General features: G+C 39.8%; 1 protein-coding gene across 1 annotated transcript in view; it reads right to left on the bottom strand.

The window, feature by feature from the left end:
* The window catches only part of LGR5 (leucine rich repeat containing G protein-coupled receptor 5), a 125,235-nt gene that overhangs the window by 57,626 nt on the left and 50,350 nt on the right, over nucleotides 1-17,259 (bottom strand). Inside the window, exon 2 of the mRNA NM_001192520.3 lies at nucleotides 12,354-12,425. Coding sequence (NP_001179449.3) covers nucleotides 12,354-12,425 — 72 coding nt within the window. The remainder of the gene's footprint in view (nucleotides 1-12,353; nucleotides 12,426-17,259) is intronic.

The following is a 17,259-nucleotide window of genomic DNA, read 5'->3' as shown; positions in this document are numbered from 1 at the left end:
AAGAAATCATTGAATTCTTCCTCTCATTTCTTTACCATGTGGGATGGTTTTAGCAATTTAAAAATGAAATACATAAAAACTATAGGAGATCTTTTTTTATATAAATGAATACACAAATAGTGAGAACTGCACTCAATCTTTCCTGTGAAGATTTGAACTGACATATTTTTGGGCAACTATGTTCCAGTCATCGAGACCCGCATACCATTTGGTTGGAAGGTTTAATTTTTCCCTCTGTTTCTAAAATTATTTCATAGAAATGTCTCTTTCATCTCTGTTTCTATAATAGGATACAATTTAACAGGGAAAAACCTTTATATCATTTTATACAATACAAAAATGTTTTTGTCCTTAAAGATACTTTTCCATAAAGATTCACATTATCCTATGCCTCTTAGTTTTACTGACTTAACTGCCATAAAAAGGGGAAAAAATCAATACATTACAGTAGATACATTCCTCTTCAAATGTTTATTTAAAGCAGATGTTTTGAAGCAGATGTTTGGGCGCTGTAACAACCAACTAAACTAGTTTTGAGAATGTATGTTTCTTTGACCCAAACAGTCATTTGAGTCTCTGAAGGAATCTAAGTTTGTTTCTGGTAGCTTCATTTTGTAAAATGGTGGGACGAGAGCAGTGCAGTCAGACGTGGGCTGTGATTTCTTCCCTCTGGACGCTGGTCTGGAGAAAAGAGGTGTGTGTACAAACTGGGGGGAGCACCGAGAGGGGAGGGGTGCCTGAGCCCACCCTCTGATTGGGACTCTCAGGACAGCGACTGTGCAGGGAACATGGTCCAACATCAGGCCCTCGGCTGGGTAGTATTTTCAGAGGTAAGTGAATATGACGATCCTTATGATTTGAAAGAAGACATTTCAGACTACTTAGCAATTTCATTTTGGCTTTTAGGAATTATTGTTTCATTTTCCAACTTTTACAAAGTACATGAGATCTAGAAGGCATACATTCTATACATGCTGAATTAATTTGTTTCAGAAATTTGCTGAGGGCTAACATCAGGCTTGATGGCAATAGTTCCCCGCCCACTCCCCTCCCCACTTCCCCATTCTTAAGATCTACGTATTTCCAGTTTTCTGCTACTATTTTCCTTCTTTGTGATTTCCAATATAGTTTCAGTGGCTCTGTTCTTATTTCTGAATTTCTTTTCACTCTTCTGAGTTATAATTCACCTGAATAATTATAGTTCATCTATCACTTACACATAAAATTTCTGAGGTGTCAAAATATTCCCACTTGAAAAAAAGTATCCTAAAACAAAGTTAATGACTTTGGGTTTCTGCATATAGGAGCCAAGAGTCTGGGTCACTGAAGAGTTAGATACAAATAGGATGCAACCCAGTCCAATGTAATCTCATAATCTTGCCTCTGCTGGCAGAAATGCAGCATCACTGTAACTAAGTCCACCACGGTAAGTTTTCTTTTATAAGATGCCTGTGCCAGTTCGAAAGGCCCAGATACTTAGAATTTAACCCTCTGGCATTCATCTGCGGTAACATTTGCTGAAGCCTACTCAGAAAACTTGAAAACGAGGATTATGGCAATCTACCAACTGTTTTTCTTCCCATTGGAGAAAAAAGTATCATAATATGCCTCAAGAAATTGCCACTTAAAAAACCTTCTCTCCCCCAATACATTAAGCATATCTAATTGGTCAAATCCAGGCACAAATCATCCCTTCATTAACTACGTATTTATGAACTGTCCATTTTGTTTTCATTATTGTGTGTGTGCTCAGCTGTGTCTGACTCTTTGTGACCCTATGGACTGTAGCCCACCAGGCTCCTCTGCGCTTGGGATTTTCCAGGTAAGAATGCGGGAGTGGGTTTCCATTTTTTCCTGCAGGGGATCTTCCAGACCCAGGGATCGATCCTGTGTCTCCTGTGTCTTGTGCATGGCAGGCAGATTCTGTACCACTGCACCACCTGGGAAGCTCCAGTTTTCATTATTACATGAGACTAAAAAAATCAGATTTCAAGGTTTAAGGGCTGAGGCCACTGGCCTGATACATGAACTCTTCAGGTCAACAGGGATATCCATTTGTAGTTATACGGCCCTATAGTTTCTTCAGCCAGAGCATGGTGTGTGTTTAGTTGTGTCCAACTCTTTGCGACCCCATGGACTGTAGCCCACCAGGCTCCTCTGTCCATGGAATTCCCAAGGCAAAAATACTGGAGTGGATTGCCATTTCCTTCTCCTGGGCATCCTCCCAATCCAAGGACTGAAACTGCATCTTTTGGGTCTCCTGCATTGGCAGGCAGATACTTTACCACCAGCACCATCTGGCAAGCCCCCAACCAGAGTATGTGTGTGTGTGCTCCGACTCTTTGTGACCCCATGGACTGTAGCCTGCCAGGTTCCTCCGTCCACTGAAGTTCAATTTTCAACTCTGTGCAGTATTCCTTAATTACCGCAGCCAACTTTCCTGTAGGTTATATTCTGTACAACACTGTCTATAAAGATTCATTTATGTAGTCTACCTGACTTGACTCTTAAGGTCAAGAATCTTATCGCCTGTGCAGAGCAGGGAGCTGAATCAATAATTTACTGATGGATTGATCATTTGATCTTGTTTCCAAAGACAGTTGGCTACAGTGCTAGAGTTGCTTCAGGTCTGGCATAACTATTGCAAGATGGCTGGCTAGCCATTACATTACCAGATCAGAAATAGCTAAAGAATGTTCCTTCTTCATCGTGCATCAGATTTGGACTCAGCAGTGTATTTGAGCACTTTCATATGCCACATACAGTCCTTTAGGGCACACAAATAGTTCAGACCTTTTGTAAAACTATTTATGAGTTCTAGGCACAATGTAAAGTGTGTTAATATACATCATACTAATTATTAAAAATCACATTAAACAGGTGATAAGATTATTCCCCTTTTACAAGGCAACTGAGGCTATGAGAGGTTATTTGCTCATTCTTACATAGAAAACTTCACACAACTTGGCTCAACCATTGCACTGGTTCTGACATTTGAGGTTTTAAACATGACTTTGTTAAAAGTAGGTTGGTCTGGAGCTTGGGTTGACCAGGAGCAACCAGTCTAAAACAAGAGAAGCACAAGGACACAAACGGGTGCATCACTTGAGGCGCTGGCCATAGAAAACTGATGTTCACCATTTCTCATTCAAAGCTCTCCCGTTGCCCTCTGGTCCCCAGTCTGTACTCTTTCTGCTCTCACGACTATGACTGGTTGTTTCCCTCTCTTCTTGCAAACCCCTCTTTTAAATTGAAATATAGTTGATTTACAGTGTTGTGTTAATTTCAGGAGTCCAGCAAGTGATTCAGTTATACGTGTGTGTGTGTGTATATATACATATATATATATATATATATTTGTGGTGGTTTAGTCGCTAAGTCATGTCCAACTCTTGCAACCCCATGGACTATAGCCTGCCAGGCTCCTCTGTCAATGGGATTCTCCAGGCAAGAATATTGGAGTGGGTTGCCATTTCCTTCTCCTATATACATATATATATCAGTTCAGTTCAGTGGCTTAGTCATGTCCGATTCTTTGTGACCCCATGAATTGCAGCACGCCAGGCCCCTGTCCATCACCAACTCCCGGAGTTCACCCAGACTCACGTCCAATCGAGTCAGTGATGCCATCCAGCCATCTCATCCTCTGTCGTCCCCTTCTCCTCCTGCCCCCAATCCCTCCCAGCATCAGGGTCTTTTCCAGTGAGTCAACCCTTTGCATGAGGTGGCCAAAGTATTGGAGCTTCAGCTTCAGCATGAGTCCTTCCAATGAACACCCAGGACTGATCTCCTTTAGGATGGACTGGATGGATCTCCTTGCAGTCCAAGGGACTCTCAAGAGTCTTTTCCAACACCACAGTTCAAAAGCATCAATTCTTCAGTGCTCAGCTTTCTTCACAGTCCAACTCTCACATCCATACATGACCACTGGAAAAACCATAACCTTGACTAGATGGACCTTTGTCGGCAAAGTAATATCTCTGCTTTTTTAATATGCTCTCTAGGTTGGTCATAACTTTCCTTCCAAGGAGTAAGCATCTTTTAATTTCATGGCTGCAATCACCATCTGCAGTGATTTTGGAGCCCCCCAAAATAAAGTCTGACAGTTTCCACTGTTTCTCATCTGTTTCCTATGAAGTAATGGGACCAGATGCCATAATCTTCATTTTCTGAACGTTGAGCTTTAAGCCAACTTTTTTACTCTCCTCTTTCACTTTCATCAGGAGGCTTTTTAGTTCCTCTTCACTTTCTGTCATAAGGGTGGTGTCATCTGCGTATCTGAGGTTATTGATATTTCTCCCAGCAATCTTGATTCCAGCTGTGCTTCTTCCAGCCCAGCGTTTCTCATGATGTACTCTGTGTATAAGTTAAATAAGCAGGGTGACAATATACAGCCTTGACGTACTCCTTTTCCTATTTGGAACCAGTCTGTTGTTCCATGTCCAGTTCTAACTGTTGCTTCCTGACCTGCATACAGGTTTCTCAAGAGGCAGGTCAGGTGGTCTGGTATTCCCATCCCTTTCAGAATTTTCCAGTTTATTGTGATCCACACAGTCAAAGGCTTTGGCATAGTCAATAAAGCAGAAATAGATATTTTTCTGGAATTCATATATATATATATATATATTTAGGCACTAGGGGTAAAGAACCTGCCTGCCAATGCAGGAGGTATAAGAGACCTGGGTTCGGTCCCTGGGTCTAGAAGATACCCTGGAGAAGGACATGGCAACCCATTCTAGTATTCTTGCCTATGGTCAGAGGAACCTGGCAGGCTATGGTCCATAGGGTCACAAAGAGTCAGACATGACTGAAGCAACTTAGCATGCATGCATATGTGTATATAGGTAGTCTTTTCAGTTTTTTTCCCTTCTAGATTATTACAAAATATGGAATATAGTTCCCTGTGCTATACAGTAAGAGCTTGTTGTTTATCTATTTTTATATATGGTAGTATGCATCTGTTATAATCCCAGACTCCTAATTTTTATCCCTTTCTCCCCTTCTTCCCTTATGGTGACCATCAGTTTGCCTTCTATGTCTGTGAGTCTATTTCTGTTTTGCATATAAGTCCATTTGTATCACTTTTTTTAAGATTACACATATAAATGATGCAATATTATATTTGTCTTTCTCTGTGTTAGCCGCTCTTTTAATGCTCATCCTCCGAACATAGAAGCTCTTCAAGTTTGTGTCCTTGCACTTGTCTTTTCTCCTGCTGCATTACATGGGATTGCAGAGCTGGACACCAGTTAGTGACTGGACAACAATGACAATGGTGGCACTCAAAGTCTGCTGTTGCCTTAGGAGTCACCAGATATTCAGATCCCCAGGACCGAACTCAGGTTTAGTGAATCAGAGTTTCTGGAGGAAAATGACTCGGAAATCTGCATTTTAAGCAGCAGCCCGGGTTATTTTAATATGGGAGGAGACCCGCACTGGGAAACAAAGCCTCTGTCCTCTCTCTCAAGCTCCTCATCCGCCCAGCACCTTCCATGGTCACTTCTTTATAAACAACTCTCCACTCATCTTTGGAACAGACTCAGCATGCTCCAGACTCACACTCCAGCTTCGTTAGTGACATTTCCATGTGGATGCTCTGCTAGTACCTTGCACTTATATACCCAGACCAGGCAACCTCTCACCTCCAAAATATCAGTTTTTTCCCTTGCATTCCCTGTTCCATTGACAGTGCCTCACCAGTCTCCTAGCACCTAATGTTATAACCTTGCTCAGAATTATTTCTCACCTTGAAACCTCGTTTCAGTCCCTACATCCAGTCAGTGATGAGTGCCTGACTCTTCCTCTGTTGTAAAGCTTCAGCATATCCCAGTGGGTCTTAGCGCCCAAGACAGCTTTAAAAAACTGATGTCAGTGTCTCCACGGAGACCCATCAGTCTGTGGGACTATGCCCTGGTAATCAGTAGTTTTAAAAATGCTCTGGGTGTTTCTAAGGTCTATGCAAGGTGAGAAACTCTGAAATAGTCCTCACATTTTTCGATTGATAAGATCACCTAGAGACTTCCATGGTTTCCATCCTGGGAGACATGATTCACTTGTTAATTACTGGGAGAGCCAGGAGGGCTGCTGCTGCTGCTGCTGAGTCGCTTCAGTCATGTCCGACTCTGTGCAACCCCAGAGACGGCAGCCCACCAGGCTCCCCCGTCCCTGGGATTCTCTGGGCAAGAACACTGGAGTGGGTTGCCATTTCCTTCTCCATAAAATACACTAGAAGGAATCAATAATAGCACAATAACTGAGGCAGAAGATCAAATGAGTGAGCTGGAAGATAGAATGGTGGAAATAACTGCCAAGAAGTAGAATAAAAACAAAAGAATGAAAAGAACTGAGGACAGTCTCAGAGGCCTCTGGGACATTAGATGCACTAAGCCCTGGGATTTCTTTGGAAGGAACGATGCTAAAGCTGAAACTCCAGTACTTTGGCCACCTCATTCGAAGAGTTGACTCATTGGAAAAGACTCTGATGCTGGGAGGGATTGGGGGCAGGAGGAGAAGGGGATGACAGAGGATGAGATGGCTGGTGGCATCACTGACTCGACGGACGTGAGTCTGAGTGAACTCCGGGAGTTGGTGATGGACAGGGAGGCCTGGCGTGCTGCGATTCATGGGGTCACAAAGAGTCGGACATGACTGAGCGACTGAACTGAACTGAATCTTCAAATTATAGGGGTCCCAGAAGAACAGAAAGAGAAAGAGCCTGAAAAAAAATATTTGAAGACATTATACGTGAAAACTTCCTTAATATGGGGAGGGAACAGTGTCCTAATTGCCATAACAATGGTCTACATACATACACACACATATATATTTACACATGGACAGATATCTAAATGTCTATACCCATCTACATGAATAGACACTTGGAAGAGAATAAAATAATGCTAGACAAAAAAAGAGATTCAAAGAAGCAGCACTTGCTTTTTCTTTCATTAGTTATATTTTAAATCTTAAAATTTTTTAATATAATTGTTAAAGATAAAGGTAAAAAGGCAGCATTTGTAATCAATTTCTAGGAAGAGGACAGATGGAACACTCTGATAAGGTCAGGAAGATTATTTATGGGCAAGGCGGTGTTTTCACTTTACTAACACAATTCAATAGGTGAATTAGAGAGTTTACCCAATTTCTCTCATCAACCATTCATTTGATCCTCAGACAAGTATCTCAAAAGGCAGGCAGGAAGGCAGGACAGCTCTCACTATTTTCAGCAATGTGATGATAACAAGTAGAAATAACAAGCATAGATTGTGCTTTCAGGAAGTTTGGTGGTATTTCTCATTACTAATTTCATCTGAAATAATGGATATCTCCTATTTATATGGAGATTCTTCAAGGCCAACCATAATATGAGCAAACAGTTCCAGGGAACAATAGTAACTTGAAAACAAACATCCCTAGAGTATCTCAGGTTTCTTTCCTAAATTGAGTATTTGATTCCAATAGCATTCAAATCTGGGAAGATTTTAAATAGCACTTGGAAACAAAGGCCTTTAACTTAGACTGTTTAAAATGGTAACAATTCATTTTTCCTTTTGCTTTAATCAAGCTACCGATCTAAGTTTAAAGGAACGTGTACCTGTCAGCATTAGGCACAATCTATTAGTTTCTAAAATCTGAACCACACTCTGATGGACCAAATGCAGGATCTATGATTTGTCCAAAGAGCAAACATTAACATTAAGTCTTTAGAAGAACTGAAGAAACAGAAGTGGGAGAGAGACATTGGAAAGAAATGCAAGTATTGCTCAGGATGTTCAAATTTGGCAAAAAACTATCTGTTTTGATTGCCTACATCCATTAAACCTCATAGTTAGAAAGCGTTTCATTCACAAATCCTGAATCCCTGGGATTAATGCAAAAACAAGCTCATGAAATAGGAAAGAAGGAAGGGAGAATTTTCTTAAAAGTGTTTTCATTTCAGGAACATAACTCAATATGTAATTTATAGTTTACCAAAGTTCCTTCACCATCATTTCATTTGGTCCTCAGAATCTCAAAATACAGGCAAAGGCTGCTCTCAGTGTCCTCTCCTGAGGCCCAGGAGGTCAGGTGGGTTGTCAGTTAGTAAGGGGCAAAGTCAGGGCAGGAGTTCGGGGCTTGCTACTGCCTCTCAGTGCTGTCTTCTCCTCTCAACACAGCATAGGCTGGCCACACACAGATTTTTTTTTTTTAAGAAAAAGGCTCTCTCTCTTCCTTGTGCTATCATGTTGCAATATCAGGGCGTTTGGCCTTGAATGTCTAGTGAACCTTGCAGATTCATAAAACATAAATCATGATTAATAAACAAGACTTGAATGTACCAACACATGAGCCTGTGATACAGGTAGTAAGTATTCCAGAATGTCAGGAGGAAGAGAAGGAGACCACTAGTCGTGATGACTTTAACTCCTCTTAAATGTTTGCTCCACATAGTCACTTTCTCCAGAGTTACAATACTTTAAAAATATGTTGGTGATACCTCTGGGGTTTTATTGATTCTTAGAGGATTTTAAAATATGGCACCAGTGGTAGAGGAGAGATAAATCATGACTGTCTACACAGTTTATAACATAGTTAGAAGGATTATATCAGGGAGATAATAATTAGGTGGTTAGAGCTAAGGGCAAGGGTGGTAACTTGGCTATCAATAGTGATTTTTTAAAATAATTTGAGTTTTGTGGTAGGAATTTTATTCATATATTATTTATTTATTATATTATTGGGGCTTCCCTGATAGCTCAGATGGTAAAGAATCTACCTGCAATGCAGGAGACCTGGGTTTGATCCCTGGGTTGGAAAGATCCTGGAGAAGGAAATAGCAATCCACTCCAGTATTCTTGCCTGAAAATCCCATCGACAGTGGAGCCTGGTGGGTGACAGTCCATGGAGTCACAAAGAATCGGATACAACTGAGTGATAACACTTTCATTATATTGTTAATGTAATATTCTCAATTATTACTTTAGAATATCAGTAGCAGTTTTTGAATGAATCGGTAAAGAATACAGCATAGAGATGAACTGAGTAAACAGAATGAAAGAATACTTTCAGAACAGTTTAACATTTCAACAGTTTGTCACAACAAAAGATACACACACACAACCACAATGACAGATACCTAAATGTCTATGTCTAGCTGTGTGGATGGTAATTTATTAGTTCAAGCAGAATACTATATAAAACATGCTGCTTAAATATATGTATGCATATGTAAAAACAATAACTAAGGTTTTGTTCCTGTTGAGTAATGTGAAATCGGTGAAATTCTGCTCCTGAAATACTTTTTTCAAAGCCAGTATTTGAGGATATTGAATGAATAACCTGAATATCCAGTCTCTCCCTGCTGGAGAGATAGATCTTACTTGCTTTCTGTCTCATTCTTTCTTTTTCATTCCCCCATATATACCCAGACACAAACAGATGAACACACCTATCATTATGAAACTCAGTTTAACAACAGTTTAAAGTGTTCAGTTGTTTAAACCATTGTACTAAGTACTATCAGGGAAAAGAAACGCACAGATGAATCACACACAATTCCAAAGTCTCCTTCTGCTTTCCTAGTATGGCTTTGAAAGTGAGTTTGCATTTTAGTTCTGATACTTACATACTCCATTATCTAGGGTAAGTTCCTGTTTTCTCTGTACTTTAAAAAAAATCTTGAAATGAGAACAATAATGATATCTACTTTTACAGGGTTGTTAAAAGGGCTCAGTGGGATGACATGTGTAAAACATTTTGATCAGTGCCTGTCACAGAGCAAGCTATTATTGTTGTCATTATATAATTATATAAAAGATTTTACACTCCACAAGAGAATATAGACTTAACCACAGCTAAGCCTAATAGAAACAATCAGCACATAACAAAAGCATAATCAAAATGCTCTGCTCCACGGGTGTGTGTGTGTGTGTGTGTGCATGCGTGTGTGTGTGTAAACCCACAGCACCCTCAATTTAGCCTTGGGAAGAAAGGAATAAACCAAGCAGAGTTAATCATTTTTCCAGGTTCTGTAAATATTATCCCCTTTTGCTACTAAATCAATAATGATACCTTCAAAACATCATTTAACTGGAGCATGGAATTATATATGGGAAACTGATCTTGCTTTTAAATTCAGCAAGCTGGCCAGCTCAGCAAAGGGAATTTCAGAACAGGAGAAAATGGAATGAATAGTCTTTGAAGGAGCTCCTCTACTTCTGAAATTCTATGATTCCATAATCAAGATACTTGATGGAGTTTCCAGAGATATAAAAAAAGACAATTCAGAAAAACAGCCCTTTCAAATTGTAGTTCCTTCTCCCTTTTACCATACCCCCCCCCATTTTTTTCTCGACTATCTTTTGAAGAACAGGTCTTAGATGAGAAATAACATTTACTACATTAAGAAAGGGGGCTTCCCTGGTGGCTCAGCAGTAAAGAATCTGCCTGCAATGCAGGAGATGTGGATTGGATCCCCAAATCAGGAAGCTCCCCTGGAGGAGGACACGGCAACACACTCTAGTATCTTGCCTGGAGAATCCCATGGACAGAGGAGCCTGGCGGGCTAAGTCCACAGGTTTGCAAAGAGTTGGATACAACAGAAGCAACTGAGTATGTAGCATGCGTGAAGAAAGAGGAGTTATTCTGAATGAGTTGGGTCATCAAGGGAAGAACTCTATTAAATCCTCGGGGAAGTGGATTATTTACTGATTTGGCTTGTGGTCTAAAGTTGAGGTGTGTGTTGAGGGAGAATGGAAGCCTTTTGCCATTGCCTACTATAAAGAAAGAGAAAAGCACTGGGAATACATATTTTAGAAATATGGGGATAAACAAGACTAAGTATTGCATGTAAATTATGGTGATGGAGAGCAGATGAAAAGAATGTAAATAAGAAAAAAATGCTGATGTTTGAAATTTACTAAAAAAATCTAAAAATATTGGCTAATGTCAACTAAATCTGTTACTTTTTTCTAAGGTGGTGAACAAGCAGCTCCTTTTACACGTTTTGCTCTCTCGTGAGTTCATTCATTCATCAAAAATGTATTGATTATTTGTTACATACCAGCAAACGAAGAGTAGGACAGATTTGGTCCCCGTCCTGATGAGGGTTAATTTTTTAGTAACAGAAATGGCCAGAGAGAAAATAGAAGAGGAAAAAGAAGAGCCTGGACAAGCCAAAGTGAAAATCCATTTTCTGAATAATAAAAACTTGCTGTATAATCTAATAATCTGAGAGTCCCCACCATACCCCTCGATAGCACATTCAGCTGATTCCAGTAGTAAAACAATAGCATTTGTGAAAAAGGTAATGCCATCAAAAATAAATATAGATCCAGCTCTCAAGGGGAGAAATCTGAGAATACTATCCTCTTGGAAAAATAGGATCGATGTACTGTAATTTAGTTATGAGGGATGGTTCTTCAACCTCCCAAGGTGGATGGTGTGGTGCATCAACATTTTAAATTACTCCTCAAATTGGACCCTGACTAGGAATTATAAAGGAAGTATTTTCAAAAGAGGTCACTGCCTAAATAATTCCTTTAATCAACAGTCAGAGGATTTATTTAGCTGATGGTGCCAAACTTTCTTCATGAAGACTACAATGGAACATGCCCCCTAATTCCCGCCCCTCAAAAGGGCAAGAGGATCAAAAGAATTTCTAAATGCAGATTTTGGTTTACAGAGTTCTTTTTCATCTTCTGGAAAGTGATTACCAGACTTAATCAAGATTCCTCTGTGTATCATTAGCTAATTTTAACTCTCTCCTTCTTTTTTTACAAAAAAAAAAAAAAGATTTTTTTTTTTTTTTACAATGTGTTTGGCTAAGACCACTTTTAAGTCCTCTGTGTATTTCATGTTTTTCTGTTCAAGCCTTCAGGGAAGCTAAATTTAAAAGTAGAAAAATAGTAATTAAAAGTGATTAGAACAAGAAGTTTTGGTGCTATGAGTTGAGGACTCAATTCTCCCTGTCATAAGCTGAACCAAGAGGCAGTTTTTGGTTTTGATTATAGCTTCACTTGCTATTTTAATAAACATGAACCAGTATTCAAACTTTTAATATCCTGCTGCTTAACTATTTCCAAAGAGCCATCCAGCTCTTTTAAACAGCCTTTGTTTTAAAATTTTAATTTGTTTGGCTCAGTCTCACCTTAGAAAGTTGTAGCCTTATGGTAAACTCTTTTATAAGTTGATTTCCAGAATCCTAAGTGATTCTCTCTTTTCCCCTCCCAACTAAGTGTTTCCTCATGGGCCAAAACCGTGGTGCTGACAGCTTTCTTGCTTTGTTTTATCTGGTTCCCAGAGTAAATATGAGAGACAAATGTGAGAACGTGTCCAGCACTGACTGGACGCGCCACGACTCGGGAGATACTTACAGCTCCTCCAGGAAGCGCAGGCTGTGGAGAGGACTCGGGGGCAGCTGACTGATGTTGTTCATACTGAGGTCCCTGAGGGAAAAAGAGGCAGCATGTGAGGAGCCGCGTTTGCCACCACAAGGAAATCCAGCTGTTCAATTCACACATTTTCAAGCAAGACAGCCAAAGGAACTCATTCTTCTGCTTGACAAATGAATTGCTCTTTTGCATCTTAAATATATTCCTTTCCTCCCACATCCCCTCAACATCATAGGCCCTCAAATCAGAGACCCTAGGAGGAGCTTATACGGAATTCAACACGATTTAGACCATTCGTGGGCATGGTTGTAACTCTTCACATTTAAAATGACCTGAGGAGCACAGAAGAGGGGACAGACATAACTCAACCCTAGACGTAACTCAATGTTGGGTACTGCTTTAAATTTTGTGACAAAGAAAAATGGCTTCGCCATGCAACGCTGAAAGTCCTGTTTCTCTGGGACTATAAGCACCTTTTAAAAACAAATGTTTTGATTCAAAGAAACTTAAAACAAAACAAGACAAAAAGCCTATTCCCTCCTTGGAACCTGTTCCTTTTGCAGGTTCTCGGATTGCATTAAATAAGTGAAATGAACCATAAAACAAGGGTGTAATGCGATCCTGCTCTGCAGCACACTTCCTGCTGGGTCTGCACAGTAGTTCCTGGCACAGGAAACAAGAAGCCACTTTGGGCGGAACTCAATCAATTTTTGTTTTAAGTGAAACTCCGTGTAATTAGATTTTATTCCATTTTTACTTTTCTATTTCTTTACTGTCTTTCACATAATCCTACAGCATCGCTGGCATATGCCATCTGCATCTCAGAGGCCAAAAGATCAGCTGCTAGACAGAGTCTACTCAAGACAAGCTAAGACCACAGAACAGTCAGCTGAAGGTGGACTTAAACAATGATTTGCTCTAAGGAACAGATTTTGGACTCAGTGCGAGAAGGTGAGGGTGGGACGATTTGACAAGAGTCTCACTGAAACATATACATTACCATATATAAAATCGATAGCCAGTGGCACTTTGATGTTGGATGCAGGGCACCCAAAGCTGGTGCTCTGTGACAGCCAGGGGTAGGGTGGGGAGCGAAGTGGGGGGCGTTCAGGATGGAGGGGACACATGTATACCTATGGCCGATTCACACTGATGGGTGGCAAAAACCATCGCAATATGGTAGAGTGATTATCCTCCAATTAAAAATAAATAAATTGAATTAAAAAAAAAATGACTCATTCAAACCCGAAGACTCAGAACTAATGCCGTTATCGTCTCAGAGCAGGTATACAGACATAAAGTTTATCTTGAGATAAAATAAAGAGCTTCTTTTTATTATTTAAAAACTTGTTTAATTGACATATAACATTGTATTCATTTTAGTATACAACATCATGATATATGCATATATTGTGAAATGATTACAATAAGTTAGTGGACATTCATCACCACAGTTACACAAATTTTTTTCTTGTGGTGAGAATTTTTCAGATTTATTCTCTTAACAACTGTCAAATATACAAGTATATTTGTTATACAAGTTATTATAACTGCAGCCACTATGCTGTACATTATATCCCCAGGACTTATTTCTTTCATAAATGGAAATTTGTATTTTTTGAACATCTATGCCAATTTCACCCAGGAGCTTTTAAAAAAATCTGAATTATTTTTGTTATAGAAGAGACCACACCCATTGCACCTAACCAGCAGGTTTCAGTATTGATAGCTTGATGCCTTTATCAAATATTAACTTTTAATCAAGGATGCCAAGAATTAAAGAATTAATTCACTCTGTGCCTTTAAAAAATCATGAGCATGTATGGGGAATGTAAAATATTTTGCTAAATGTTTCAGAATATGGCAAAAATCCCAGAATTATTAATTTTAAAATGTTAATAACAATGCAGTAGCTGAGTGAGATGCTATATTCTCAAGCGAAACTGAACAATGCTAAAAATTTATGTTGCCCCTATATTCAGAATCTGAATATTTTTCCTGCCATTGTTTAGATAAGAGAGGCAAATAACTGCTTAGCAATTTTAGTTCCCAGCGCAGCTATTTCTCTGAAGTAGGAAGGTTGTTGAATTCACTGAACAGGCATGTATTAGCCTAACCAATACAGTTTCTGAATTCCTTACAATGACTCTATAATCTCTGCAAAGACTTGCTAGTTCTCAGGGATATTCACTTACTTTTAACTGACATCCCACTTATTTCCTAAAAGGATTGGGTCATTTGCTTTCCGAGCATGTTTATTAGTAACTTAGATCCAACCAGTCTCCAGAAGCTGGTGTGGATGGCAGTGACCTTCCTCTCCTTTCGTATTTCCTTGTGTGATGTGCAGATCGGTTAGGGACAAACGTCGAGCTTGTCTATGTGCAGAAAGCTCTAACTAGAACAAGGAAATTTACACATTAAGGAGATTCATAAGCACTCCATATCATTTTACTGTTTATTACCCTATTTCAGGCGCCTGAAAGTGAAGCTTGTATCAGTGTTCACTCTCAGGGTTCCTCCCGGAGCATTTTTTATGGCGGAGCGGCAAAGTGCAGGTGTAGTCAGAGTACAGTGTCTCGGGTTTGCATCCTGCCTTCCCTGTGCACGGTCTTGAGGAAATGAACCTCCCTGAGTAGGCTTCTTCGTATTTAAACCAGGGTGCCCCTACATTGCTTCCCAGCCGTTTTAGCGGTAAAGAATACCCCTGCCAACGCTGGAGACGCGGTTTCAATCCCTCAGTCGGGAAGATCACCTGGAAGAGGAAATGGAAACCCACTCCAGTTTTCTTGCCTGGAAAATTCCACAGACAAGAGGAGCCCGGCGGGCTGCGGCCCATGAAGTCGTAAAAGAGACAGACACGAGTGAGTACGCACTCACGTCCCTACATTAATGGTTGCATACCCAAGGATAGCTGTTTCCAGTCAGGAGGGAGAGTGACTTAATTTGCTTCTTGGAAAGGCGAGTACCCCCCGCCTCCCCAACAGGAGCTAATCACTTCTCCCTGTTACCTGACATTGTGGTTCAGAAAAGGAGCTCGTAACAGTCGGCCCTCCATATCTGTGGGTTTCGTAGGGGCAAATTCAGAGGGCCGACGGTTTTCATTGGACCAAACCCTCTAAGAGATTTGAGCATCCTCAGATTTTGGTATCTGCAGGGGCTGCTAGGACCAATCCTCTGAGCATACTGAGCAACCACTGTATTGCTAAAACAACTCTTTACCATGTGCTTTCTAATACAGGTTGTTTTCTTTTAAAGAGCCGCTAACAATGCAGATAAACCTATAGTAGAAAAAATAATAATAACGATTCAGAGTAAAATGAAATAGGTCTTTAAAATATACATTCAAAGAGGTAGGGTAAAAATGAACTTGTCAGCATTCACCTTTTCTGTGTGCACCTTTTGCCTTGATGTTCAAATGTAATTCTGGTCTAACTGAGTGCTTCCCAAGCTATCCATGGTAAAACACCGACTTAAAAAAGTTCTAGTTTACTGTGGACTTATATCTTTAGAAAATATCATAAAATTAATTACCAGAGAAGTCAAATAAAAACACAAAGATAAACAAAATATAAGCCTCAATATTTTGTGACTTGACAGAGATTATTCCATTACTGTGAACATTTCTAAACTTTTACTCTCAAATCCTTATCTGCTGCGGATTGGTAAAAAAAAAACCCGTTCTGGGTTAGGGTCTTAGACCTCTCGTTTTGGTGAGCAATGCTGTGCTTTCCTTCATGTCAAGAAGGGCAAGGCTTAAATGACTTTTAGCCTATTCAAGTTAGAGTAAAACATAATAGAATGAGGATGCTTGGCGGCTAGAGAGGGCTGGCGCTCACCAGGGTGTGGACACCTGTTTGTCAGGGAAGAAAGTGAAGATCACAGAGGTGACAGGTCTCCAAGTCACAGTGCAGAACTCAGTGGGGAAGCCCCTGGGTTGAAGATTAGATTGATACTTGCCCTAGGATTTTTGCTTTTCCTTTCTTCCTACAAACTTTCCACTCTATACAGAAATATCCTCTCTCTTACTCTTAAATTATTTTCAAACTCTTCCTTTTATTTTTCTATAGTATCTAGTTTTTCTGACTCACATGAAATACATACAACCATAGCAGAATGAAGAGTTCTTAAAAAAGTTTATATCTCTGCCCTTTATCTGTGTTTATATCTGTCTCCTTTTTAAACTATCATTAAAAAAGCCCCTATTTTATAGCACATTTGGCCCAGTTTAGTTTCCTAAAATCAGCGAAGCAATGTAATGCATTTCTTTACCTTTTTTCATCTTTTGCCAAGATGTTGGAATGAATTTTGAAGAACTGATCACTAGGTAAAAAGATTTCATCAGCAATGGAGGATTCATTGCCACAAGACGGTCAAATATGTTAAACTATTCTGCCCTGTCTCTGACCCAGGTCTTATCTATGCTGTGTTAATGACCATATCTAGAAGTCTAGAACAGGATTTGCAGAGTTCCATGAAAGTAGCTGACTTGGAATCATCACAGGAGCTTTAAAAAATATGGATGCCTGGATCCCATCCCCGAGTTTCTGAGTCAGCTGGCCCAATATGGGCATTGGAATTTTAAAAAGCTTCTCAGGTTATTTGAATATTCAGTCAAGGCTCTGAACATTGCTTAGGAGTAACTCTTTCTAAATTTCTAGATGGGTATTCTCAGTTCTACAACTTACTCAAAATTTAGTAGGCTTAATGAAGGTACTGTTTCCTCTGGGTAGAGAGTTCCACCTAAGCAGATAGTATCTTTCTCTTGAAAATGTGCTTGTTGCTTGCAACTTTATTATTTTTTCTTCATTTGACAAAATATTAATTGAGCATTGGGGCTTCCCAGGTAGCACAGTGGTAAAGAATTTACCCGCTGATGTAGGAGATGCAA

The sequence above is a fragment of the Bos taurus genome, chromosome 5 (assembly GCF_002263795.3).
Source record: "Bos taurus isolate L1 Dominette 01449 registration number 42190680 breed Hereford chromosome 5, ARS-UCD2.0, whole genome shotgun sequence".
NCBI lineage: Eukaryota > Metazoa > Chordata > Mammalia > Artiodactyla > Bovidae > Bos > Bos taurus.
This window is presented reverse-complemented; position numbering and strand designations above follow the sequence as displayed.